The following is a 27278-nucleotide window of genomic DNA, read 5'->3' as shown; positions in this document are numbered from 1 at the left end:
GTACTAGATACAAATTTTAAATTGCGAAAAATGTTTCAAGTATATAAAGTGAAAGCGAAACAAAGATATTTGTTAACTTTCTACGCTTTTTAACAATTAAAATAAGCGAAAATGCAGTTTGAATGTTGTAAAAGGAAAAGCGAATAACATGCGAAATATGTCAAATGCCACGTTGTATTCGATGGACCAATAAGGCTTCGGACGATATCGTAGTCCACGCGATTGACGCGATTATCAATATACCAATGGCTGCTAACGCTACTTAATGTGTATCGTGGTCGCCGGTCTCGTTTCTCGTAAATTTCGTGGCATATTAATCCTTCGTTTACGATGAAGTATAAACTTTATGTTACATTCCTGGTTGTATTCGTTTTGAGCTTAGGCTATGTCGCTTGTCAGTATAGAACGAAAAACGTGAGAGTTTCTTGATCTTTCATATACCATTATTTTCAGGTCAAGTCTACCCATGTGTTTCTGAAATGTTATTTTTTTTCCTCACAGAATCAAGGTTCCTCCTTAACGGAGCGCGTACAACAATTGATGGAAATGGCTATGAAGAGATCAGTATTGAAATTCAATGGACCAAAATTTAAACAATATATCAAAGCCACTCCGAGAAATTATTCTATCATAGTTATGTTTACTGCTATGGCACCTCAGAGGCAATGTCAGATTTGCAGGTAAACTGATACGTGTCCATTCTCTTAAATAGATTATTACGAGAGTATAAATGTATTAAATAATAATTGTTTTTCGTAAATAATTGTTTATCATAATTTTAGACATGCCAATGATGAATTTATGATAGTAGCCAATTCATTTCGATATTCTCAGGTATACTCCAACAAGTTATTCTTTGTTTCTATTGACTTTGACGAAGGATCAGATGTATTTCAATTGGTAAGCAAAAAATATTATTTGGAAAAGATGAATGCGATAAAGAATATGATTAATACAGAATTTATTATAGATGAAGTTGAACACTGCGCCAGTGTACATGCATTTTCCACCTAAAGGTAAACCAAAGCCTGCTGATACTATGGATATCCAGAGAGTAGGATTTGCCGCAGAAGCAATAGCAAAATGGATTGGTGAACGTACGGATATTCAGGTGACACTATTACAGTTTTTTCAATTTTCCATTGTCGCATTCATTGCATTGAAATTGTGCTGATATTTGTAATACTTATTTTATTTAACTTTGTAATAATAATATTTTATATATATTTTAAATTACAGATCAGGGTATTTAGACCACCAAATTACTCTGGCACAGTAGCAGTAGTAATGTTGTTAGTTCTGATAGGAGGTTTCTTATATCTGAGACGTAACAACTTGGACTTTATTTATAACAAAACCATATGGGGACTTGGTGCTTTGGTAGGTATATTTCATATATATTATGTAGATATATTACATATATACATTTCACTTATAACAAAAATTAATATATATATATATGTATAATGTATAAATTTTTTATTACTTTTTAAACAAATAATTTTAATTCAGTTATGTTTCTAGTTTTTCAGTTTAACTATGACATCTGGACAAATGTGGAATCATATTAGAGGTCCACCTTTTATCCACAAAGTACCAAATGGAAATGTAGCTTATATTCATGGTTCCTCTCAAGGACAGTTTGTGTTAGAAACCTATATTGTTATGGTTATAAGTATCCTTGTCCTATATAAATTTTTTAAGAAATTTCTTCATTTAAAAAGAGATCTGTATAAAGATACAGAAAATTGAGTTTGCACTTATATTATAATATAGACCTTAATTGTATATATCTGAAAAGATGGAGCAGTAGTAATAGGAATGATTCTAATGACTGAGGCTGCAGCTCGTAAAAGTGATGTTAAAAAGCGCAGGATATTTGCTGTGATAGGTTTGGGAATAGTCGCAATTTTCTTTAGTCTTCTTCTATCAATATTTAGAAATAAAGCTCAAGGCTATCCATATAGGTATGTATATAAAACATTTGATCTAGATATAAATTAATATAAACATTTTATATTGGAGCATGATGATATTGATGGAAATATTAAAAAAAAAAATATTAATATCATCATGCTTCATATTTAAATCTTTATAAGAATTTGTTACATTTGTATCCCAGGGAAGAATAATTTTCTGTTTCAGCTTATTATTCAAATAATTAAATGGAGAAAAAACATTTTCATACATTTTTCATTATAATGTCAAACATTTGACAATTTTGTATGAAATAGAAAATCAAGAAGATTTTACACAAATAAAGGATAAAAAATTATATATTGTTATAATTGTTGTGTCAATATCTTTATTGTATTGTAAAAAAAATTAGTATTTGATTATTATTCTTGAAATAAGCACTATTGTATGAAAATATATATTTAAACTAATACAATAGCGAAAACTTATTATTAAACTTATTGAGCTCTTAATTCAGTGTGCATTCATTAACATATAATAATTTAATAACATATAATAATTATAACTATATTTGCATATATATATAAAAATTATTGACTCCTATCTATGTTATCCTCGGAAAATGATATAAATGGCCTGGTTTTTCTTTCTGATATTTTTCTTTATTACCAGATATAAGGAATTAAAATCTTTCTCTCTTTTGGATAATTTTTGAAAGTTTTGTGATACCATTCATGAGACAGAATTGCACATTTCAACTAAAAAGAGATGATTTGTATTCTTAGCTTTTATCAAGAGAAGAAAAATATATAGAGCTATTCTTTATACCTGATTTGTTATAACCCAAATAGTAATGTAATGGAATGTAGAAGCTTGCCAAAGAATCACAGATAACATTATGTATATAATTATTTCTGTAAGTTGTAGTGGACTTGATATATACTTGTATAATCCACCAAATGGTATCTTATGCTCTTTAGATACAATATCGCCATGTTGATTCTTACGTAGTCTCGCAAGAATAAAATTACTTTTAAGTTGCATGTATGATGACCATAAACATATAAGCACACAAATTAATTCTATAGTTGTTAATTTGTACAAGATTACATTTGTATTTGAATCTGAAATTAAAACAATATAAATTATGACAAAAGACTATTAGAAAAATATTGTAAGTATATTAGCAAATATTTTCGAAAATATACCTCTAATAAATCCTTCAGATTCGCCTATTATACACAGAAATATTCCTGCATAATGTATAAATCCAATCAAATAAATAATTATATTCATTTTTTGATCGCTAAATACATTAACATAACATGTCTCGTAAACTCTTTTCCAACAGTGTACATTTAATATAACAATGGCTAAAATTACATTTTTTACTGGTACTAAAAGAATAATCAAATTATAGTTATATACATATTTTTAAATAATTGATAATATAAATTCCAGATAAAAGAAGCGCATACTCAAAGGTTTTCTTGACGTTCCTAATAACATATCCAATAATGCAAATATAATTTCAGGTATATTCCCATTAAACAGAAATTTGTACAAAATGAAACAAAGTGTAATAGTCGATGCTGGTCCAGAAAAAATATAAAAATGTTTATACCATCTAAAATGAACATTTAAAATTTACTTATTAAAGCATGTATATTATTTTCTCAAAAAATATTTTTAACAATATAAGTTATTATTAAATATACAATAAATTATATAGTAATTATTTTTAGATTTTTAATATTTTGTTTTTCAACTTACCTTTTAGGCACATTAAAATTTGTTAATATCATATTACGTGTATTATTTGCAATAACATACTTGCTATACATATCTGTTGGTATTATAGGTAAATAAGCATGTATATACTTGGATAGTAATCCAGATAACACTATAAACAATGCAAATATAATGAAAACGAGACATATAATATTTATATCCATTTCTTTATTATAGTAATGTTTGTTATTAAACTGATCAGATAACTGTAAATATGATGAATTTTTAACTGTACAATTTCTCCTTGAACTGTAGTTTCTCTTTTAGAAAGTCTGAGTTAATACAATGTTCCACTCTTCGTGCAGACTACTGTATCAATGGCGTATAGTTTATTAAACATTAAGCTAAATTGCTGAATATATATACATATAACAGATAACATTTATCGAATATTTATAGATTTATAAATGATTTACAGATAATATATTATTCACGCACATATTTATTACGACATCGCTAGATGTCACTTAAAGAATTTATTAATTTTACTCGATATTTTTATTTATTCGTACGATTAAGTTTGATCGATCACTACTGAATTTTTTCTTATTTTCTTATTTTTCTTCTTTACTTATTTTTGTATTTCTATTTTATATAAAGGTCACACGTATATTTATGTCGCATACTAATATCTTGTATGAGCATAGAAAACAAAAGTAAAAAAAATAAAAATTGAGTTTCCTCATTTTCGATTTTGTTATTTAGAAAATTAGAAATTTTATATTCTTTTCCTTCCATCATAAATTATTCTTCTCCATAATATTACTTGTCTTTGATAGTTAAATATAAAAGTTTTGTTTATGTTCGATGGTATATCACTCTATATTACTTGTATTTGATGGCTGAATAATTATTTAACTATCATACACAAGTTATAGTATCATGGACAAAGCGAGGAGCACACACTTTTGCATAAGCGCATAATCATAAACATAAAGAAATTGATTGGTCCACAAATATATGCATAAGGAAATGAACCAATCAATTTCCTTATGCTTATAGTTATGCGCTTATGCAAAAGTGTGTGCTCCCCGTTTAAAAATAATTTATAATAAAAACTGAAAAAAAAACAATATAAAAATTTCTAGTTCTTGTAATATTTTCATTTATTTTTTAGACTCATTAAAATTTGCTAAAATGTTATTTATATTTGCAATAACATAAAAAGAAAAGTAAAAAGATAAAAAAAGGAACCAAGTTGTGAAAAAATATGCGCATTTATAAAATAGTGTTAAATTATTAAAAATAAAATCTTATAAAAATATAAATTATTTTTCTAACAAAAAATGTTGTACAAATATATTCTACAAAATAATGATATAAAAAATTGCGCCAAATAAATAAGAATTTATGCTAAATTTATTTCTTTTATTGTTATTTAAATAAAAACATTTTAACTAAAAAAACTGTTATATAAAATTGTTTTAATTTCTTAGAAAAATATTTATATTAAAAATTGTGCTAACTGAATAAAAATAATAATATAATAATGATAATAATAATAATAATAATTATTATTATTATTTAATAATAATAATAATTATATAATTATTATATGATAATAATTATTATAATAAATATTATTATTATTATTATTATTATGTATTCCGAGATGTTAACGTGTTTCTTGATATCCTGAATGCCTCGCTGCTTCGCATTGAAATTCTTTAAGTGACATTTAGCGATGTCGTAATAAATATGTGCGTGAATAATATATTATCTGTAAATCATTTATAAATCTATAAATATTCGATAAATGTTATCTGTTATATGTATATATATTCAGCAATTTAGCTTAATGTTTACTACTGTGTCTCTTGATACTTTTTTGAGAGACACTACTGTGTCTCTTGATACTTTTTTGCTATAGAAAATGTTTATTATTAGAGGTTTAGTATTTATACATACGTAAATAAGTAAATAAATATATATCTATATATATATTTATATATAGATTTAATAAATGAATTGTATAAATTAATGAAATATACTTTATAACAATTATATCTTATAACAATTTTTTTTTCTGATTGTGTAGACTGTGTAGAGCAATAAATAATCATAAATCTTCAGAAATCAATTGCTGTAAAGTTCATACTGAAAATAAGACACATACTAAGAGACTAAGATATGCATTTACTAATATAGGATAATAAATAGTAATTTCGGCATACCTATATTATATAAAGCACGAATAGTGCGATATAATACTGAAATATATACATATAATATATATATAATATTGAAACGATATGTATACTGAAATTATTATAGTAATACAAACTTTATTATATAATAATATAAATTTAACAATTATTACTAATTTATTTTGACATTTTTCATAAGAAAAAGATTACACGCTTCTAATATCATAATTCAATATAGCTGCAGAATAAATAGAGGAATTATAATATATATGCATTTAAGAATAAGGTCAAATATGATAAGATATATTTAAAAAAAAAAAATATTTTATTATTCATGAATTGATTTGGAAAGTAATTTTAACTGACTGCATAGCATACACTTAGTAAGGTATGTATCAAATTTTAAAAACTTCAAAAAAATAGATGACAATTTAATAAAAAATACAATCATTTAAAAAACAAATCATATAAAAAAATAATCATTTCTTGCAAATATTAAATATTTGTAACATTTAATATATGAACAATTGCTACTCTTTATTTCTTGGTTTCCTCTCGAATTTGACAAATAATATATTTAGAAAGTTTAATGCAAAACTTACAAAATATACATGTAATTTCAAATTATTTATATCTAAATTATATATTTATAAGTAAAATGTGATTATTCTTCGTTTTAGTTTATAATAATTACTTACAATTAGCATTAGCTTTTACTATGATATTAAACTAGCAAGATAGAAAAGAAATTTCTAAATACGTGTTATATTAGGAGTATGTTAAATTGTGCGCGCGAACTTCTATTCTAAAAATTAGATTATTATTTTGCAGAAAATTGGATATGTCGCATATGCGTACAAATTCGGTATAACCGAAGCTACGTTTATTCAATTCGCACGTGGGTTTTCGAAATGCTTCGAGATCTGGTCTCGACGATGTTATTTCGCGTATATTTTTCTCCGAATCTTGCGGATGTACTAATACAAAGTGCATTGTACCATTAAACGGCCAATCTAAACCATCATCGTTCTCCGATTTCATAATGTGCAAAAGCAAAGATAGATAATTCGAATCTTTAGAAGATATATTAATTCTGGCGCAGATCTTATATCCATTCGAACTCGTGTAAAAACCCGGACTGTAGAACATTTTTAATGGATCGTTGATCATAGCTGCAAGTTTCTCTTGAAAGGATTGTAACTTCCATATGTAAACTCCATTACAATTTCGTAAACACATAATTGCAAGCTGATTTTTCTGATTAGACACTGTTATAGAGAGCTCGCGATTTTCCTGTTCCAAAACTACTATCCTTTCATACAGATTTCTAGAAATAAAGTTTATAATTTTTATATATATTTTGATATAATATGAATACACAGTATCCATATTTTATGTTTAAAATACTTGAGTAACTGTTGCCAATCGGGAGAAAGTTCTTCTTTGTCTGTAATCTGTGTCCCATTCTTTGGAGGTGGGTCCCATAATTTTGATTCCGCAGACATTGCATTATTAGTATTTTGTATTGCTAAACAATTGCAAGAATACATTAAAAGAAAATTGGAATAGTTCATTTCTGATTTTATATATAAAATGTACCTTGAGATTCTGGAAGATTTCTTCTATAAGTGCATTGACTAATATGCGTTTCCATATCCACAGGAGATAATTCTACTTGACAACCAAATTGCTGATAAGGACAAATTGTACGTTTCTGAGATATCTCTCTACTAGTATAAAGATCTCTGAAGAGATCATTCCCATATTTCAAGGGTTGACTATCGACTGGACAACAAGCACCTTCTTTTCTGATAATGTATGATAAACAATTAACTTGTATGCAATGATAAATTGATCTTAACACATAATGATTTTGAAATAAAATACAACTTACTCAAGCCAAGTATAAATGCACTGTGAACAGAATTTATGTCCGCAAGATGTTAAAATTGGATCGCGTAGCCATGTTAGACAAATGGGACACTCGAATCTAGGCTCTACGTAACCTTTGATACTCTCATGACACTGTGTGTAACGAAATTGCAAATGGATTTACAAATGAATGACCATATTAGTATAGAATTTTACAGTAAGTGCAAGTATAATATTGTGAAAGTTAGCAATGGAGATTAGTTTTGTCTGATAATCAAAAATTAATTTTTTATTTGACAAACAATCATAAAAAAGAAGCCATTAAATTGTTACAAGAAAAAAGAATATTTTAGTTTTTATAAATAACAGATAAAAAATACGTATGGTTACATTTTCCTCAGCGATTTTAGCAGATATAGTCACGCTATTTGGTTTTTCCATCACCTCTGCAATAAGATTATTAAATTTTAGATAACTAAGTCAACATGATTACAATGTAATAAACTTTTTTCATTTTCTTACATAAGCAATGTTTACTATAAAACTTACTACAAATAATTTTATATAAGTATCACAGAATTATGAAAGCACACTCTTTATACTATTCGATTCAACATATTAGGTTGGGGAAAAAGAAATCCATTATTTTTGCGTGCCATCTATCGAAAAAATAATGGATTTCTTTTTTCCCAACCTAATATATTATAGTAAATTAGTGAGGCACAATTGAAGTTTTCATTTCATATAGTATACTTCTGCGTTACCGGAAGAGTTTTGCTATTCTTATGATGATAATAAGATAGTATATTTCTACGTTACCAGAAGAGCCTTGCTCTGGTGATAATAGAATAGTAAAAGTAATTATAACGTTGATCAATTACTTCTCTCGTTTCATCTCGTACATATACATAATGATATAAATATGTTATGAATATGATATAAATATAAAAAATACATGTAACGCACAATTATTTATTTATTTATTTACTTTTAATATAATTAATATACAATTTAATATAAACAAATTAAAGATATTGAACATATTTATACAAAAAATCACTCTTAAAAATAAATCTTTTGTATACACGTGCAATACAATATATATATATATAATATATTTCATATATATAATATATTTAATAATCTTATATTATAATAATATAATATAATATAATATAAGATTATTAATTATCCTTATGCCGAGAAACATTAAGTCGAAGATACATGCTTTAAATTACCAAATGTAAGGAATCAAAATTTTCCTCTCTTTTGGATAATTCTTGAAAGTGGTTCGATACCATTGATCATACAAAATTGCACATTCGATCTGTAAAAAAAATAAAAATTTATATATTTAATTATTACTGAAAAGAAGAGAAATATAGAATTATTTTATACCTGATTTATCATAACAAAAAGAGTGACATAATGAAATGTAGAAGCTTGCCAGAGGATTCCAGACAACATTAAATATATTATTATTTCCGATAGTTGCAACGGATTTGATATGTAATTAAATAGTCCGCCGATCGGTATTTTGTGCTCTTTAGTCACAACGTCACCATATTGATTCTTACGTAAGCTTGCAAGAATAAAATTACTTTTAAGTTGTATATATGTCGACCATAAAAATATAATTGCGCATACCAATTGTGCAATTGTCAATTTATGCGAGGACAAATCCGTGTGCGAGCCTGGCAAAAAATAAAAAAAAAAAAAACTATAGATTATAAATCGCACAAAAAAATAGCATATCTAATATATTTGTAAATTTTCATACAATGATATACCTCTAACAAAACCTTCAGATTCCCCAATTAGAGATACTAATGTCATCGTATAATGTGAGAATGTAAGTATATAATGGAATATATTTATTTTTTGATCGCTAAATACGCAGATATAATACATTTCATATATTCGTTTCCAGATATGTATGGAAAACACGAAAATAGCTAAAATTACACTTTCCACTGATACTAAAATGATAAATTACATATACATATACATATATATATATATATATATATATATATATATATATATATATATACATATGTATAAATTTGTTTTAAATTTGTTTTAAATTCATTAATAATTCCCAGATAATGTAAATGCATACCTAAAGCCTTTCTTGATGTTCCAAATAATGTATCCAATAATGAGAGCACAATTTCTGGAGCATTTTCATTGTAGAAATATTTGTTTAACGCAAAGCAAAATAAAAATAACAGTATTGGTCCAGAGATTATATAATAATGTCCGAAGCATCTAAAAATTCAAAATAATTAAACTTATAGGTATTGCCAAAGCATTAAATAAAGCGCTTTTAATATTTACGATAAGTTATTCAATATTTTGAAAAAAATGTATTTATATTTTTTAACTTATTACATAAGAAATAATTAAAAATAACGACAAGAGAATTAAAACGCAGGTTATCGTAATTCATCAAATGTTACTAAAAATTAAACTCTTGCAATTTAATTGTACGCTTAGCATATTTTCTTCGATTAGAAACCATATAATATAAAAAATAATTTTAGTAGTTGAGAAAGTAATTTCAAAGTTGAGAAAGAGAAAAAAACATAAAAAAATTGTAATTTAAATAAAATGTTATGCACAGAATTAAATTTCAAGAATTAATTTTCTACACACATTCAAAGAATATTAATACATGCATCTTTAATTTGCATACTAGTTCTTATTGGTTCCTAATTATTATTTTATTTTCAAAAAGCTATATTATTAATTAATTTTTTTAACTTACTTTTTGGATATTTCAAGTTTTGCTAATAAAGAGTGGTGAGTTTTCGAGCTACTTCTCCCAAAGCGAAAACCGCGAGATATAAAAACAGGTAAATAGGGTTCCATATAATTAATTAATAAGCTTGTCAATCCGATAAAAAGTGATTGAAAAAGTAAAACATAATATACTATGTTTACATCCATTATTGATTTATTATGAATTCGTTAATATGCAAATATGTATATATTCTGTAACAATCAGATTCTGTAAAAAAAAATTAATAATCAATATACAAAATTTTTGAAATGTGTGTAATGATAAGTATTATTGTTAGACGATAAGTCTTAATACCTCACTTTTAAAAATTTTTAAAATCTTTAAATTATCATGTTGTTTTTTTTGCCATTTTTACCATGTTATTTTTTTTGGTATATATCTGATATATGTACAGATATGTAAATCATTTTAACAATTTCAATTTTAATATTTAATATTTAAGCATAAAATAATTTTTTTAGTATTCGTAATTCATCTAATGTATATAATAAAAAAAAACATGTTTACATATATTATACATATTAAATATATAAAAATCAAGTACTGCTTTCCGAGAGTTGAAGCACACAAATGATTGATAGAGATACTTTCCTAAATAAATATAGATTTGTCGCAATAATTCATTCTTTCTCTTAACAGGAGGCGAATAAAAACTGCAAGGCAGCGGTAACAATAATATTGTATTATGCCAGCAGGGGCAAGGGGGAGGGGGCATAAGCATATCATGATCATAACAAGCATTCCTCGATTTTATTACGAAACTAACAAGGCTATAGTTGTCAACTTTCTATTAACTTCGTTATAAGAACGCGGATTCGCTTATTGATTCAGCAAACATTATGAACATCTAGATTTTAAGTCAGATATCACAACAACTATTAATATCTCGTCAGATGATTAATTTACATCGTTTAAAGAAGAGATAAGATGTCAATTAACAGCAATATTGTAAAAAATGTGTTGTATATAAATGTGTTCTCTTCTTTCATTATTCTCCTTATGATTGCCTACTTTGTGATTAAAGTGTCATGATAAAAGTCTTTAAATTATTTTTCTAAACAATATACTTTTGGAGAAAATACATAAAATATTTTTTATATATTCGTCTGATATCTTAGATATACTTAAATGTTCTTTCAGCGATATTAACTTTAGCACACAAAATCTTTTACAACAAGAAATATCTTTTTTATATGGCATTTATAAATAATTTTAATATTTTTTTTAACTACAAGTTTTGAATTAGTTAGAGAGAAATCAAAGTTTGATGCGAAAGAAGCAAAAGCAGTCGCGTTTACTTTCGCTGTTTAATCCCTCATAAACCGGAAAAATGGAGCTATCAAAGTAGGAATCGAATGTCTCGCTGCTACCTGAGGTATTTAATCGCGCGTATGTAGTTCAACATCTTCTCGTTTCTCTTCGGTTCTAATGATGGGGATCGTCGTGGAAAGGAGGATAGCGTGCATATATAATATCGTATAACATTTTCGCTATACCGTGTGCATGACATCGTCGAAGCGAACATCGTCAGTGGAAGCACGGCTGACACGCGAAGATGCAAGGGGACATCAGGATTTCGTCGCTAAAAGAGACGCGCATTTGGATGAGCGACGTTTTGTCTCTCTCTCGTTCGCGTTTGGATGAGAAATATTACGTTAGGTAAGCGCCCTCGTGTTTCTTATCAATAAAATATCCTAAAATCGCTTTTTGCGACGCCTATTGACCGTAATACGGATTTTACGAGTCAGCGATCGTAATTGAACGAACGTAGCATGTGTGAAAGCTACGTGTTAAACGAGGATGTGGTCGAGTGGTCAAGTTCGAATGGATTTGAGTCAGTGGGTTCCTCAATTAAATGTATGCAGACGTACCACTTCATCGCCAGGAATGACCACATTGAAAGATAATCGCCAATTAGCAACTTTCATTTTTATTGTGTTAGGCCAAGAATCGAATCTCTCAATACCGGGATGATCTTTCATCGATGCCGCAGACATATTAAATCTAAATGATTTCTATTGATATTAATCATGATAACATAAACGCGATGATATTCACACGTAAAATTGATAATATTTACAGAAAATTAAATTTGTCGAGATTGCACTGGTCCTTGTAATAGAAATCATTAAGACGTCTTGTAAAAAGTAAAAAGTAAGACAAAAATGTAATTAATACAGATTTTAAATAAATCAGAAATCTTTTATTTCCGATTAATTTTAAATAAATTGTATATATAAAGAAATTTAAAGAAATTTATATTGAGATTTAAAAAGATTCTGAAGAATATTTATAAAAAACAGACTATTCGTTTGTTGCTACAGTATATAATATATTAATGAAATTTACGAGAGCGCATCCCTAACTAAAGATTATATTAAAATAATAAATAAATAATATTTTTCTTAAATTGCAAAAAATTACGATTCATTAAAGACAAATTTAAGATTCTATCGTATTATTTTCCGTTAAAGTATATTAAAGCTACTATGCAGGCATATCATTTTTCATGATGGATTGCTGATCTTTAATTGGTATCGCATCGCGTTTATCAGGTTTATTTTTTAAAAATCAATTAATAAAAATACAAAGATCACGTATATCAAGATATCTCATTTTTTACGATGCTCGAAGGATATATATATATATATATATATATATATATATATATTTATTATATATATTATATATATTTTATTAGAAACTTATATATATATATATATATATATATATATATATATATATATATTATAATGCGCAATGGTTATATGAATTATAAAGAGTGAGATATAACAAAATATTTTATGTGAAATATTTTTGAAGAAGAGAAACTGGAGAAAGATACGGAAGAGGAAGTCATTGCGTGAATCAGAGGAACTGTCGATCAAATTTCTTCGATGATTAATTATCACATTGCACATTTACTTTCGATATTCATAAACTGTGCATGCTGCAAGATCTAAACAGAAAATATCGCTATTATGCGTTACTAAGCATATCTAATTGACAACAATTTCTCCTTACTTTACTATTTGCTAGAAAGTAATTGATTGCAGACCTCTTACGCAGACAAAATATCAATTTGTTAGTAAACATCAGATAATTGCGAATATGATGAATTTACGTGAGTTGCAGTTTCTCCTTAGAAAGTCTGTGATAAAGTTAATTCAACGTTCCACTTTTCATGTAATACAGATTACTACAACAATGACATATAATATGCTCAACAAAAATTTATACATGTATTGTTTATGCAAATATTTAACATCAACATTTGTATTGTTTACATTTATTGTTTACATTTAATTACAAACAGAATTATGAAGCAACGCAAGTAACAAATTCTGGCATGGTGGTGCGAGCTGTTAGATTACTTTTACGCAGGGCAAGACTTTGTATTGAATCTGCAGGAGATAATTTTGAACAGATACATTTGTAAATAAACAAATTAAATGTCTGTTTTCTTTCCTTTTTCAAATATTTACATCAATTTTCAATGGTTGTAGGTCTGTTAGGAAGTATTTACCGACATATGTTTAACAATTTCAACTCTAAATGACTTCAATATCACGCCCTTTATGTATGGACCTCGAATCATGAGACACCCTGTATAAACTCCATTACAGAAACCCAACATAATTTTAGACATTAGCATTTCATCGACAATAAATTAATATAAATTGAAATAATGCTTAATAATCAGAATAATAATAATTTTGAAATAAAGTTTTCATTGTATCACGATATCTTAAGATATATTTTTATATCTTGAATTTTTTAAAATCGCGCTCCTAAAAATTTGTATACCTACATTAATTAATATCAATTTTATGAATATATATTCTTAACTATAAATATTTATACATATTTTTTTTAAATAAATTTATGTCCTGCATTACAAATTATTAATGAAAAATTAAATGTATGGGTTTTATTTGTCGTTTGCATTGTCAATAAAATTGAATTATCCAATGAAAATGATAGCTAGCTAATCGCTTATCGAATATATCGCTTGGATAAGAACGGTCAAATAACAAGATATCGAAGGAAGGATTTTAAGATATCGGAACTGTTTAAAAAAAAATTGTTATTGCGATAACAAGATAAATCTTCCGATGGCTCAAAACACAAAACAATTTCAGAAAATTTAAAATTTTTTAATTTATTATATTAACACATTGTTGACCGGCAATTTTACACAGAAACTATCTCATGTCACCGGCTATTATTTCGTAATTGAATGTGGAGGTAAAACAATCTAATCTCGTGTTTGCAAGTGCAAACACGAATTAACTCGTGATCGGTCAACAACGTTTGAACATGAAAGCACAAGTTAACTCGTGACCGGTCAACAACGTTTGGGCATGAAAACACGAATTAACTCGTCACCCGTCACAATGTGTTAATTATATCTTATTAAGAAATCTTCAATCAAAAATAATAAAAATTTTACAAAAACATGCTAAGTTTTTATCTACATAAATAAATTAATAAATACATTATAATTCACAATTAAACTTACTTAATGACAGATACTTTAAGATTTAAAATTAGAACCTTTCAAGAGAATGTTGCCTTTTTAAAGATTAATCTGTAATGAATTTATATTTATTCATGTAAATACAATATATATTAAATATCCAGTTGTACATATTTGAGATGCATTAATAATCAAAAAAATTAATTAACTATATTATCACACTTGTGATAAATAAATCTTATCAAAAATTATAGCAATGATCATCGAGTATAAATGACAAAAGCTTATACTGACTAAAAATCATAAACGTGCTCGCACATGAATTTCTTTTGTGTTCATTTTTGTGTTCATTTTTTCTCGCTTTAGCAAATCAGTTATATCACAGTACTCTGTGATAACAATGTTCCGGAAAGAGAACATGTTCCGTGTGCATGTAGTAGAAAAAGGAAGCTAATCGTGCGCAGACGATGTCAGCAAGGCTAACTCATTGTGCTCCACGCGATAAGAGAATTTTGTTTTCGAATCATTTAATCATTTTGTAATTTGTCCATTCCTAATCTACAATTTCTATTTGCGTAACAAACGGATTTGCGATAGACTTGATTTTAAAACAAGATATATACAATATAAATAAAAGAGGATTTATTTTTTTCAATGCTAAAACTTAGATTTCTCATCATTTCTTTTGCAATACATACAATACAATCGAACTTTTATAAGTAATATATCCAATTATAGAAACGTCCTATGCAAAATAAAATATATGATTGATAACAATATTGATAAAAAATATATGTAAATGATAGAAATCCTGTGATAGAGATTTATAGAAAAAAATTCGTTGATAATTGATCGAATGCGTTCTCCATAGCTTCACATTTATCTAGCAGTCATTACGATATATTCTATGTTCAAGTCTTCCATTTGATTATTCGATATAAAAGTAGATAAGGGCGGGTTATCAGCTACTACTCACTTATGCGGCGATCACAATGGTCAGCCGATATAATCCACGCGTGGTCGAAGACACACGTTAGTTTGCCTGCGATATGCGCGCATCTCGCGACTTGATCGGTTAAACTCTAGAAATTCGCAGCTCGATCGTTCGTAAAAAGTGACACGGAACATTAAATATAGGGTGACAATTACATTTTTGTATGCCGAGAGAGAGTGCCGATATGTTCGCATATAGATGTCTTTAACAATTTACCAGAGTTCAGAGTTTAGAGGTCAGTACAGCTTCAACATCACCGTAAAATCTTTGAGAGAAAATTAAAGGCACGCATGCACACATACAAAAACACGTTAGTCATAATATTTATTAGAGTGTAGATAGCCAATTATATTCATAAAAAATCGCGCACAATAATTCAATAAAGTACTTACTTTTCAAAGAGACGCGTTTGACATTATATGGTTTGAAACGATAAATTCACGAGTTCGACGACAATACATTAAGAGGAATGTCCCCAATAACTTTTTCTATATTATTATTATCATTCTTGTACAGATTATATCCATGAATCTTTTGATAAGATAACAATCATGAGGCAATATTTTTCAGAAGCTCTCAATCTGTTTGAGGGAAAAATCGAAGCTCGCTCTTGGAATCGATAGATCGCTCTAAGAGTGGTTTTGTTGCATTTTTACATTCTAGTGCAATCATCTCGCGTTCAAAATGAAGCCGACGGTAATGATTGAAGAAGCGGGTATTTCGTTGTCCAAAGCCTATTACCGCGCCCGGATGTTCGCAACTAACGCTTTGATAGTCCCCTCCCAGAATTAACACAGAGATGTCGGATCTGTGCGTGTGACGCGCTGTATGAATTGTGCTGCTTATGTCGATGTATGTGATCGCAATGTGTGTATATCGCGAAGCTTGTACTCTCAATTTAGATTGACAGTGAACGAGCGTTCGGTAAAAAGTATATTGTCGATCGTGCATTTTTGCAAATTCAAATTTTCCCATTGGATGTTATAAATCAGAACGGCACACAAATTTAGAAATTGCAAACTACAATAACGTTTTGTACCTAATGCATTAGTGAAATCAAAACATTATATTTTAGCCAAATAAAATATTCTATCAAAGACGAATGTAATTTCCTTTGAAATGCCTTGGAATTAGAGCGTTTTAAATTGTATTGCTCTCGTTTCTGGTATTATTTTTATGATAATTAATTTAAATCTATAGTTGCATTAAAATAATGATGTCAAATTCAATAATGATCAATGAAATTGTTGACAGTGCGGCTTATAATGTACCAAGTAACGGTCCAGCCATGAATTTTTCAAACCATCAAAATTATTGCACACATATCATGGTGTAGACAGCAATGATTAAACGGATCCACGCACAGTTAGCTAAATTATCCTGTCGAAGCTTAGCGCCGCTAGAGAGAGACGATCTTGCGTCGTCTATCATATTAACGTCTTACGGCGAGAATTCTGTTGGCGGAGTTCTTGGACAAAGTAGAAACTCGTAATGTAAACTTTTTAGAGACCACCAAATTATTCATCTGTCAATTCAACAAGCGTTCATCGCGATAAATTCTGTCCGTGTAATCGAACAATAATTGCGTTCTCGAGTAGGTATACGGATTAGGATTTAGAAGAGAGAGAGGCTGAGACGATAAACACGACCGTGGCCACGAAATGCAGATTATCTGGCGAATTGACAGTGATTAATAGTCGTAGCTATGGAGATTAATTTCGTGGAAGTTTTATTGGTGCGAATACAAACATCACGTTCTTGTGTGAGGCCATCTAACAACCAATGAAAAACTTGTAACGGTCGGATGCATTCTGAGCATTGGAGTCATCGAGTTCAACGGTTAAACAAGCACGGAGACACCTAAGCGTTTCATGTTCCGATATTGTTTTGTATCGTTCGCCGACCACCGTTCAGTCGTGCGTCTGCTCCTTCGACGATCTATCCGCGGCGAGCCACATCTTGTTCAGTTTAAAAAAATCTTGAGATAATTCACTGTGACTTTATTCATAAAGATTGCAAAGATTACGTTTAATTAATCTTTCATTATATATATGTGATTTTTGCTTAAAAAAAAATTGTGTTAGATATTATTCAATTTACAAAGTTTCGCTGTCAAATGCAGCAACATGTGCATTGAGTGATAACGCATTTTTACGTAGGTGCGTATATAGGTGACGTTAAATTAAAAATTATATATTTTAAACACACACACACACACACAATTCTAATATATCTAATTCTTTTTTTATTAAATATAATATAACCGAAATATTTTTTTATAATCAGAATATTTTTTTTCTTAAAATCTTGTGATATTAAAATATATAAAAGCGATACTTCGGAATATCAAATAAAAAAAAATAATAATAATAAAAGCGTATATAACAAAAGATCAAATTAAAAAGTATAAATTTTTAGCTACATAAAATATCGTAGTGACAAAATTTATTTATAAGAAAGAGTCTTTATTCGCAATGTAATTTTACGACTTAAATTGACTGCATTCGCTAATGGTCTTATCAAACGTGATAGATTTGACATGTTTTGTTTCCTTAAATAGTACGCTTGAGAAAGATCTCATAAACAATAATATGTAATCTCCCCTCACTGAATATGTTTTTTTTTGAATATATGTATTTTTCATTATTATAAAAGCTATGATTATTTTTGTCCTCTTTATTACTGATTAAAACAAATGTTGAATTAAACTTCACTTGTTTAATCGTACTTAATTTTCTTTCACATATAAATTACCATTTACAAAAAGAAGCAAACTATAACTTAAAGTAGATAATCTAATTTATTCTGGATACCAAGATCTAAATTAATTTTCGTTTGTTCAAGTACGTGAGTTGTTTTTGCGAATAAAAAGATGAGTGCCTTTTTTACTTAAAATACAGTTAGTTTATTTTTAAGTAAATACACTATCAAAATTTTTAGAAAGGATCACACAATTTTATCAAAGAGAAGTCATCTTTTCTAGATTTCCAAAACACGTTCTATAAATAAATTAATGCAAGATCGAATGGAGTTTCAAATAATACGTTTGGTGGTTATACAATGATATCATGTAATATAACAGTGATATATAACAATGAAATATAATAATTCCCCATATATTATCGTGATATCCCCATATATCATCAGAGAATAGAAATGTTCACCACGTGACTTTGCGAGCAGGGTCATGGCTGTAAAAGAGTGGTTCAGAAGACTGCAACCGGTGCAGCTATACCTGGTGCTGTTCTTTACCACGACTTTTTTCTTAATCGAGATCATCGCTAGTCATGTGACGCATTCGCTGACTCTACTCCTCAACGCATATCACATGCTCTGCAATATCGTGGCACTTGTCGGTTGTATCGCCTCGATCAAGGTAAGTGCAAAAGTCCGCAAATCATTCATAAGTCTCACTTATAAAATGATAATGATAATAATTAAGCTTTCGATCTACTTCGCGCCTATCGCGATTTCAAATGATTCCTCTTCACGTAATCATTGTTTTTAAAAACATATTAAAGAAAAAAAAATCAATTACAGAAAAGCTTAACTTTTTTATAGAATTTAATGACATAAAATGTAACTTCCCAACAAATAATATTCAACATGCAAGAACAGATATAAGCAGTGTTTCATTTTTCGAATATTTTTAAAAGAAAATGCGAGAAAATATAGCTAAAATAATTTTCGTTGATATGTCGCTTCAGTAAATGGGACGAATTTATGACACTTCATCTGTTGAATTTAGTAAAACATAACGTATACACGATTGTTACAAATTGATAAAAATATACAAGATCTTGATGTAATCTTACGTTATGGAAAAAAAAATTGCAATTACGCATAATCGCATTTTTGTTTGCAGTATAGCTATCGAGAAAGATACAGTAGCAATAGCAACTGCAGTTCAGTGGGGAATTCATCAATTTGCATTAACGGGGAAGAACAGGGTTCCGTCACATCTTTATCAACAAAAACGAAGGTACGTTCAAAGATATTAAAAATTAAAGATTGGAATCTTTTCAATTTTGTTAATCTTGTTATTCTAATAAAAGATTTTTATATAAAAGTCTAAAATCTGCATGAAAGAAAATATTTTTTGCTTTCTGTAAATAAATTCTTGATTACTATAAAAATTTTTACTTGCAATATGAAATATTTCTTTTGGAATGCAAAGCTATAATCATTGTCCTATTTTGAAATTATATGATATAAAAAAACTAATAATAATAATACCTTTAGTATTTTGTTTATTCGCATTCATTGTGTGATAATTTTATGATAATAACTTGAAATAAATTTTTAAAAAATCTCAAATAAGATTTACAGATCTTAATAAGATTTAAAAAAAAGATTCCAATATACACATTATTTTTAGTAAAAATTTTATAAAACACTCATAAATAACAATTATTTAAAAATGTCTTATTTTTAAAAATAAAAATCTTTATTTAAAGCATGCTGCAAAAACCTGTCCATAAGCACTTATTATTCGTTTATAATAATTCGCAAATAAAAAACTTGTCTTATAGGAATCATGGTCGGACAGAAAAATGAAAAACACATTTGGATGGGCCAGAATCGACATTGTCACGATGCTCGTTTGCTGCGTTTTTTTGGCATCTTTTTGTTTCTCCCTATTAATGGAGGCATTGCAGACATTGGTGCACATCGATCATCTGGATGAAATGCATCACCCATTGCCCGTGCTGTGCATCGGTGCTTCCGGAATACTCTTGAATGTTTTATGTTATATTTTAATCGGAGGATTCACGTTTAATCAGGGAATCTTCGTGCACGTCACTGAGAAAGGAGATGTAATACTTTGCAGGTAATTTTTAATAGATTCAAATTACAAATAATCAAAGAACAAGAAATGTACGATAATTCGCACTCATAATTTGAATGGTTCTTTAACTACTTGATATTTTATGACTTTATATTAATTAACAAGCGAGATAAAATTATGTACATATACATATTTTTTTTTATTTTTAAAATTAGTTGAAACGTGCAGTTGTATTATATGTATTATATTAAATGTTAGAGTTTTTTAAATATATCCTCTCATAAATAGAAAAAAAAAATCAAAATTTATAATTTCTGAAACATTTCATTTCATATTTATTTAATGGCAGAGTACGATTTAATATTTCAATAGAAATCGGTCTCATGTATACGATTGACGAAATCCATATTATCATAAAGTATTTGATATTTTAGGAATATGAATTTACAAGAAAGAAAGGATGGCGAGCAACAGTTGTCGGCACAGACTAGACGAAGTCCACTGGCAATACCAAAAAGTCAAGGCTTTAGGGAAATGTGTCGAGATGTTCTCGGATGCGTTTTCGTCATTCTAGTATCGATTTTAGTTTATTTCACCGATTCCGATGTGGCCAAATACATTGATCCAGTCTTTGCCATTATTTCGTCAATTTCCTTGTTCATCCTTTGCTACCCGTACAGTGAGTATATATTTTTTAATAAATCCTAAATAAGATAATATAAAATGTGATACTTATTTGTATAAAAAAATTTTATATAATCAATTAGAGATTTTCTTTCGTTTTGTGACTAATATATTAATTCTTGAAAATAATCAACTTTTTTCTCTTTCTCATTGTTTCTTTCTATAGTGAAAGAATCGGGTTTGATTCTACTTCAAACAATTCCAAATCATATAAACATCGATTCTCTCAAAAGAGAATTGTTGCAAGCTTTTCCGGGTATCGTGAATGTCCATGATTTACACGTATGGCAATTAGCAGGAGAAAAAATCATTTCCACAGCACATATCATATTTTTAGATCCAACGGTAAGAAAAATCAAATCACAAACTAAATTGATTTAACATAAGTTACATTTAATGGAAATTATTTAATAATTTTTATTGAAAAAAGTATTGAAGTTTTATTTAATATTTTTTTAATTAAAAAAATATATATATTTTCGAATTTTTTTTCATCAGGTTTATGCTAGTATCACGGATCAAGTCACTGCCTTTTTTGTCGAAATGGGCATTACGCAGGTTACTATACAGCCAGAATTTCATAAGGTACGCTGAATATATTAATTTACTTCGTCTTTCTACATTTAAAGTTACTTCAACGGATAATTACATGTGTCATCAGATGAAACCGAATATGGATAAAACTGATTGTCTGATTCGTTGTCACGGGGAACACTGCAGTTCTTCCCAGTGTTGCTCGCGGGAAAATTTCTTAGAGGATGCTGCGTGCAAGACGGAAAAGAACACGCATCCAATCACTAAAAAGTACGATAAAAAGGAGATAATACCAGCTACATGTGCGATTAGTTTGGAGAGATTTACTAATAATGCGGAAGAAGCCCTAGTGATGCGAACTGTCAAGAGCGATCCAATAGTAGAAAAATCTGAACACGATTCGACGAATGAAAACACATCTCGTTTGAACAGCGAACAAAAATAAAGCATTGTAAATATGACATTCAATTCCTGTGCGATAACTATAATCGATCGGATATCTACTAGTACCAGACATCTGCAACTGCTGATAACCATGTGGACTACAGCATCGTATCTTAACTTAATCCTACAATGATACTATATCCGCCTTATAACAAAAACGATACATCATGGATATGATATACCCAAGTCAACTTTGACTTCTAATAACTTTCATAAAAATGAACATATAGCAAGATTTTGTTATCGTTATCTCAAGCACTAAAAATTATACAATCATAACAAAAAATTTTATTATCTTTATTAATAAAAAAAAAACTACAATAAATAAAATAAATAACAAAAAAAAAATTCTACAATAAACAAAATTTCCGGGTATTCCATACTTATAGTATCATTTTAGGGTTCATATATTGTTTATTGATAATAGTTTTATTTGATCTTTTTATGTGGCATATTATTTAAAATATACAATCCTGCTCATCACATTAAATGGCGTGACACTTTCGGGCCATAAAAATTTCAATATTTTACAAAAAAAAAAAAAAAAACAGAAATTTATTAATTTTATTGCAAGTAATGTAATAATCAAATATTTTTTTTATCATTTTGACATTATCAAACAATCACAGATGCACTAATTCTTTTTTTATAAAAGTCATATATATTTTTTTAGTATTATAATCTAATTAATATTTTTGTTTTGAAAAAAAATATTATTAGAATTTAAATTACTCAAAAAAATTTAAAATAATTTTTAAGTTATATCCTATTTTTCATACATACAAAATTTTATTCTTATATCATATTTAAAAAAATGTATAAACAAATAAAATTATCTGGCATCTAAAAATATCAAAGCTAAGCATGAATCGTGATATACGTATATTTTTAACGAGAAGACTGCAAGTTAGTATTAAGTATTTCAAAATGTACATATAACGACAAGATATATAATTAATGTCTTGTAATTTTGGAAATCCGGACAATATGTGTGCTAGTTATCAGAAGAATGGAATATTAATTTCATTAGATATATTCATAATTTTTCCAGTGCAACAAATTCATTTTTTTTCCAATGCGATGAGATGTGTATCTCAAAATAAACATCGTATAATATACGTTATTCGATTTATATATTCATAGTCATATATTATCGCTCATAAGTATTTATAGGCTAATATTAATATTTTAATATTAACAACCAAATATATCTGGAAATCATTCTAAAATTTAAATAAAATTTAAATTTAAATTAAATTTAAATTATACTAAAATTTAAATTTTAAATACAAAAATTGCAAAATATTAATAAATATGCACTTATGAGCGATATAATGTGTCTAATATGAATTATATAATAATTAATTAGAATATATATATAGTTCAATTATTATACAAGTATTAATGACAATTCGATATGTTCCTCTCTCCCATAAATGTAAAATTCCTACTTTTTAAGAAATAATTTTTTGACCATTAGATAAAATATATATTAAATCGTAAAATTAATATTATAATTTTATAATCAAGATATTTCTTAAGATAAACTACAGTCTTTTATCTTGTATAAATATTTTTTCTTTTACATCGATTTCTAAGTAAAACTGTCTTATACCATATGTATTAATATTATCAAGTGAAACTAAATAAAATAAAAATTATATACAATTAATTTTAAAAGATATATTATCCGTAAAAAAGAAATCAGCATAATTTATGAACAATAAGATTAACAGAAATACACGTCTCAACAAACAAGACGAAAACAAAACTCTGGAGATAATGTATGTCACTGACAACAATTCCTACGCGATAAGTGTGGGCGTTAATGATCGACAGAAACCTGTTGCTGCCGATAGCAACGAGGTCTACAGCATTCTATCTTAAGTTTGGAGTCGCTGTTCTGACAGATAATAATTTAACTTTAACACATTGTCCACGATCAAATTGATATATATTTAATATATTACATTACAGTGAGATTATTTTTATTTTAAATTGAAAAAAAAATTGCTATATACACGTATAGAATAATTTATAGTAGATTTTTGTATCTTTACAAAAATATTTTGATTAATAGTTGTAAAAAAATTTTGTCCTGTCTCTTCGTAATTTATAATAACAGTTTAAATGTATATATATTTTATTTTAATAGATTAAATAAAAATATTATTATTACTATTCCACTAATTATGCCAATTAATTGTCACAAATCTTATTTCTTATATTTTTGTTTGACTTCTTCCCGATGATAATCGTTATATTGTAGGTAATTCTTTATTACTAATTATTAAAATTTTAAATTATTGAAACATTCTTAATTTTCTTTATTTTTACATATATTATTAACAATAAGACATTCTTAATTTTCGTTATTTTTACATATTGTAGAATCGGCATCCTTTATATATATACTTTATATATATACATTCCTAATTTTTAATTTTAAAATATCGATTCTGTAACTTTTAGTTTTTTTTAGGGCAATACTGAATGATTTTTCGTATAAAGGCGCTTCATTTTTCAGCAGCGACATTATTCGGGTGCAGAGAAATGTGCAAAGAGACTGTTTAGAGATATGATACATCAGCGGAAACTGCGGTTTATAATATACACATTATTATATCTAGAGAGATTATTATAAGCTTTATTTGTAAGAAATAGAGAAATACCTCAAAGATTTGCACAATGAGGAAACTATTAATAAAAAGATATCATATAAAATATAAATATTATTACATCTATCTAACTTATACTTGTTAATATTATATTATCTTGAAATGTATGAATAATGCCCATTTTATCTATTCTGCTATTATGATTATACTTTACATTAAATTTTAGATAATTACAAAATAAAACCGTAATAAAAATAAATATTATTATAATTTGAATTTTTTTATTGAAATACAGATTGCGTATTAAAAAATATATTAGAATAATTAATTAATAGACTAACGCCATCATAATATAGCGCTCGCAAAAGATGCATGCAACAGATAATTATTAATGATTTATCGGTGATCAATCATAGTTTTTGTAATATCTAAAAATTTTTGCACATATATTAATAATACATCTCTTATAGAAAATTATATGTAGAATTATATAATTTATTTTTTGTTATATATATTTAAAAAAAAATAGAAAATATGAGAAAGCTATTGTGTCAAGAAATGAAGAGGTGTTAATCATGCCAACTCTTTCTGCTAATCAGTTCAATAACCGCCATTCTTTACAATTAGATCATGCTAATTTAAAAATCATATTCTCGACACAACATAGATTGGTATTCATAATCCGTTCTTATATTCAAGATCGTCTTAAGTGCAGTCTTAAGATGTTATGCGGTCATTTCATTGATTCAATGGGATTTTAAGATCCAAGACTATACTTAAGACAATTTTGGATATATAAGAATAAACTATTAATAGAATGTGTAAAACTTTATAAATACGAGTTTATACAATTTGATATTTATTTAGACACGAGATTCTTCTCTCTGCTAAACAACAATTTTCAATGAAGTTATAAGGGGAGCATCCTCTTATATTTTTTTTAGCATAGTTTAACAGAGAGAAGTATCTCGTGCCTAAAATATCAAATTGTATAAACTCACTAAAGTTCCATGGAGAACGATTGTAAATAACTAAATCTCTATATATAGCATTTCCTGATTCTGCTTTCAAATAGTGAGTTTCCTAAATGCATGCAAATAAAAAATCGATTAAAGATTATATATATTTAAGATTAAAGATTATATATTACTTATATATTTAACATTTTTATTATACAAAAATATTTGATATATAAGTATGTCTTTGAACAATACAATCAAGAAAATCATAATGTGAATGCTAGAACTGATCTTTCACATTTTTAGCAAATAAAATATCTATAAAAAAGTCATTACATATCTTGAATATTCTAAAAAAAATCAAATAACTTACTTTGTTTTTTACATATTAATATTTTTAATTTTATATTTCAAAGCAAATTTGAACATTAAAGTTTTACGAGAATCAGAAATGGTTATAATTCAATGCATTTTAGGATACATATTAATTTTATATAAAAAAATAGTCAATATACTTTATCAATCTTGTAATTATTGAATATGATAAATATGTCATGATATATAGAATATCTCTAAATCTTCTTATCAATCATCAATCTCTTTAACAACAATTAAATTTTTAAGTAAAAATATCAAGATATATTTTTCAAGTTATAAACAATTGAAAAAAGAAGTCTTTTGTAAATTTCTTTTGAAGTTTAAAGAGCCATATGGATAACGAAATTACATTTTGCAGTTAATTTTTACATAAAATTTTACTTTAGTTCCTTTTAGATTCAGTCACAAAAAAACACATGGTGCGAGAGATTGGAAAGTCATGAAGATCAACTCTCGCCGATAATTTTCGCAAGAAAAATCAAGTCTTAATTATAAATATTTATCATGAGAAGAACATTCCTCCGGAATCTCTTTGCAATGTTTTATATAATAATTGTAATTTTAAAGAAACATAAATCACAAATATTTAGCCCTAATTGTACTAAAAAATAATTTTTATTACCGTTTTGTGCAAAAACAATTTACTGCCACGTAATTATATCTCGTTCGCTGATATGCGAACGAATCTTTGCAGAATCGAAGCAAACATCTAAGGTCAGCTCTACGGTTGTGTAACTTGCGATAAAAACTCGATTATTGCCGGCCGGTCTGTAAGCAATGTCTGAAGGAATTAGTTCGACGTAGGTAACTCTTGGCATCAGAAGGAGGATGGTGTCACGAGATGACGTCGTCTCCGATAAGTTGT

At 27.2% G+C, this 27278-nt stretch overlaps 5 protein-coding genes across 11 annotated transcripts; 2 read left to right on the top strand and 3 right to left on the bottom strand.

Moving 5' to 3' along the window:
* Positions 1–27: 27 nt before the first annotated feature.
* On the top strand, positions 28–2275 carry LOC126858781 (tumor suppressor candidate 3). The gene is made up of 8 exons (XM_050609354.1): positions 28–414; positions 502–680; positions 783–900; positions 971–1111; positions 1240–1380; positions 1525–1675; positions 1802–1967; positions 2146–2275. Exons 1-8 carry the CDS (start codon positions 331–333, stop codon positions 2159–2161), a joined length of 996 nt encoding a protein of 331 aa, XP_050465311.1. The 5' UTR covers positions 28–330; the 3' UTR covers positions 2162–2275.
* Positions 2276–2530: 255 nt separating this feature from the next.
* On the bottom strand, positions 2531–4728 carry LOC126858789 (polyprenol reductase-like). 2 transcript variants are annotated; one of them, XM_050609378.1, is made up of 6 exons: positions 3944–4727; positions 3691–3820; positions 3396–3544; positions 3126–3314; positions 2746–3041; positions 2531–2675 (listed from the first exon to the last, which is right to left on the bottom strand). In XM_050609378.1, exons 2-6 carry the CDS (start codon positions 3759–3761, stop codon positions 2583–2585), a joined length of 798 nt encoding a protein of 265 aa, XP_050465335.1. In that variant the 5' UTR covers positions 3762–3820; positions 3944–4727; the 3' UTR covers positions 2531–2582. The 2 variants fall into 2 exon arrangements, with proteins under 2 accessions (XP_050465335.1, XP_050465334.1); XM_050609377.1 differs by having other exon boundaries at positions 3691–4728.
* Positions 4729–6024: 1296 nt separating this feature from the next.
* On the bottom strand, positions 6025–8319 carry LOC126858779 (TNF receptor-associated factor 6). 2 transcript variants are annotated; one of them, XM_050609351.1, is made up of 6 exons: positions 8277–8319; positions 8112–8171; positions 7750–7880; positions 7455–7663; positions 7263–7380; positions 6025–7182 (listed from the first exon to the last, which is right to left on the bottom strand). In XM_050609351.1, exons 2-6 carry the CDS (start codon positions 8166–8168, stop codon positions 6624–6626), a joined length of 1074 nt encoding a protein of 357 aa, XP_050465308.1. In that variant the 5' UTR covers positions 8169–8171; positions 8277–8319; the 3' UTR covers positions 6025–6623. The 2 variants fall into 2 exon arrangements, with proteins under 2 accessions (XP_050465308.1, XP_050465307.1); XM_050609350.1 differs by having other exon boundaries at positions 6027–7182; positions 7263–7383.
* Positions 8320–8789: 470 nt separating this feature from the next.
* LOC126858790 (polyprenol reductase-like) lies at positions 8790–27195 on the bottom strand. Of its 3 annotated transcripts, none has more exons than XM_050609380.1 (6): positions 27059–27195; positions 10498–10740; positions 9850–9998; positions 9518–9706; positions 9126–9421; positions 8790–9054 (listed from the first exon to the last, which is right to left on the bottom strand). In XM_050609380.1, exons 2-6 carry the CDS (start codon positions 10677–10679, stop codon positions 8962–8964), a joined length of 909 nt encoding a protein of 302 aa, XP_050465337.1. In that variant the 5' UTR covers positions 10680–10740; positions 27059–27195; the 3' UTR covers positions 8790–8961. The 3 variants fall into 3 exon arrangements, with proteins under 3 accessions (XP_050465337.1, XP_050465336.1, XP_050465338.1); XM_050609379.1 differs by having other exon boundaries at positions 27036–27185; XM_050609381.1 differs by lacking the exon at positions 27059–27195 and adding an exon at positions 16400–16482.
* LOC126858768 (zinc transporter 1) lies at positions 11239–24573 on the top strand. 3 transcript variants are annotated; one of them, XM_050609317.1, is made up of 8 exons: positions 11239–12192; positions 19191–19383; positions 19873–19989; positions 20540–20838; positions 21231–21475; positions 21647–21825; positions 21979–22065; positions 22142–24573. In XM_050609317.1, the coding sequence occupies exons 1-8, from the start codon at positions 12089–12091 to the stop codon at positions 22457–22459; spliced, it is 1542 nt and encodes a 513-aa protein (XP_050465274.1). In that variant the 5' UTR covers positions 11239–12088; the 3' UTR covers positions 22460–24573. The 3 variants fall into 3 exon arrangements, with proteins under 3 accessions (XP_050465274.1, XP_050465275.1, XP_050465276.1); XM_050609318.1 differs by lacking the exon at positions 11239–12192 and adding an exon at positions 15975–16242 and having other exon boundaries at positions 22142–24572; XM_050609319.1 differs by lacking the exon at positions 11239–12192 and adding an exon at positions 17391–18166.
* Positions 27196–27278: the final 83 nt, after the last annotated feature.

Source organism: Cataglyphis hispanica, chromosome 2 (genome assembly GCF_021464435.1).
Source record: "Cataglyphis hispanica isolate Lineage 1 chromosome 2, ULB_Chis1_1.0, whole genome shotgun sequence".
NCBI lineage: Eukaryota > Metazoa > Arthropoda > Insecta > Hymenoptera > Formicidae > Cataglyphis > Cataglyphis hispanica.
The sequence above is the reverse complement of the archived record's forward strand: the minus strand, read 5'-3'. Positions and strand labels throughout refer to the sequence as shown.

Excerpts from the sequence above, each read along its gene's own strand:
- LOC126858781 (XM_050609354.1), top strand. The coding sequence starts at position 331 with ATGAAGTATAAACTTTATGTTACATTCCTGGTTGTATTCGTTTTGAGC. Across the intron at positions 1,381-1,524 it reads TATGGGGACTTGGTGCTTTG|TTTTTCAGTTTAACTATGAC; the intron begins GTAGGTATATTT and ends TTATGTTTCTAG. Across the intron at positions 1,676-1,801 it reads CTATATTGTTATGGTTATAA|ATGGAGCAGTAGTAATAGGA; the intron begins GTATCCTTGTCC and ends ATATCTGAAAAG.
- LOC126858789 (XM_050609377.1), bottom strand. The coding sequence starts at position 3,872 with ATGGATATAAATATTATATGTCTCGTTTTCATTATATTTGCATTGTTT. Across the intron at positions 3,042-3,125 it reads ATCTGAAGGATTTATTAGAG|ATTCAAATACAAATGTAATC; the intron begins GTATATTTTCGA and ends TTTTAATTTCAG. Across the intron at positions 2,676-2,745 it reads TTTGGGTTATAACAAATCAG|TTGAAATGTGCAATTCTGTC; the intron begins GTATAAAGAATA and ends ATCTCTTTTTAG.
- LOC126858779 (XM_050609350.1), bottom strand. The coding sequence starts at position 8,168 with ATGGAAAAACCAAATAGCGTGACTATATCTGCTAAAATCGCTGAGGAA. Across the intron at positions 7,664-7,749 it reads TGCATTTATACTTGGCTTGA|AAAAGAAGGTGCTTGTTGTC; the intron begins GTAAGTTGTATT and ends ATACATTATCAG. Across the intron at positions 7,384-7,454 it reads AAATCTTCCAGAATCTCAAG|CAATACAAAATACTAATAAT; the intron begins GTACATTTTATA and ends GCAATTGTTTAG.
- LOC126858790 (XM_050609380.1), bottom strand. The coding sequence starts at position 10,679 with ATGGATGTAAACATAGTATATTATGTTTTACTTTTTCAATCACTTTTT. Across the intron at positions 9,422-9,517 it reads ATCTGAAGGTTTTGTTAGAG|GCTCGCACACGGATTTGTCC; the intron begins GTATATCATTGT and ends ATTTTTTGCCAG. Across the intron at positions 9,055-9,125 it reads TTTTTGTTATGATAAATCAG|ATCGAATGTGCAATTTTGTA; the intron begins GTATAAAATAAT and ends TTTTTTTTACAG.
- LOC126858768 (XM_050609317.1), top strand. The coding sequence starts at position 12,089 with ATGCAAGGGGACATCAGGATTTCGTCGCTAAAAGAGACGCGCATTTGG. Across the intron at positions 12,193-19,190 it reads GATGAGAAATATTACGTTAG|GGTCATGGCTGTAAAAGAGT; the intron begins GTAAGCGCCCTC and ends CTTTGCGAGCAG. Across the intron at positions 21,476-21,646 it reads CATCCTTTGCTACCCGTACA|TGAAAGAATCGGGTTTGATT; the intron begins GTGAGTATATAT and ends TTCTTTCTATAG.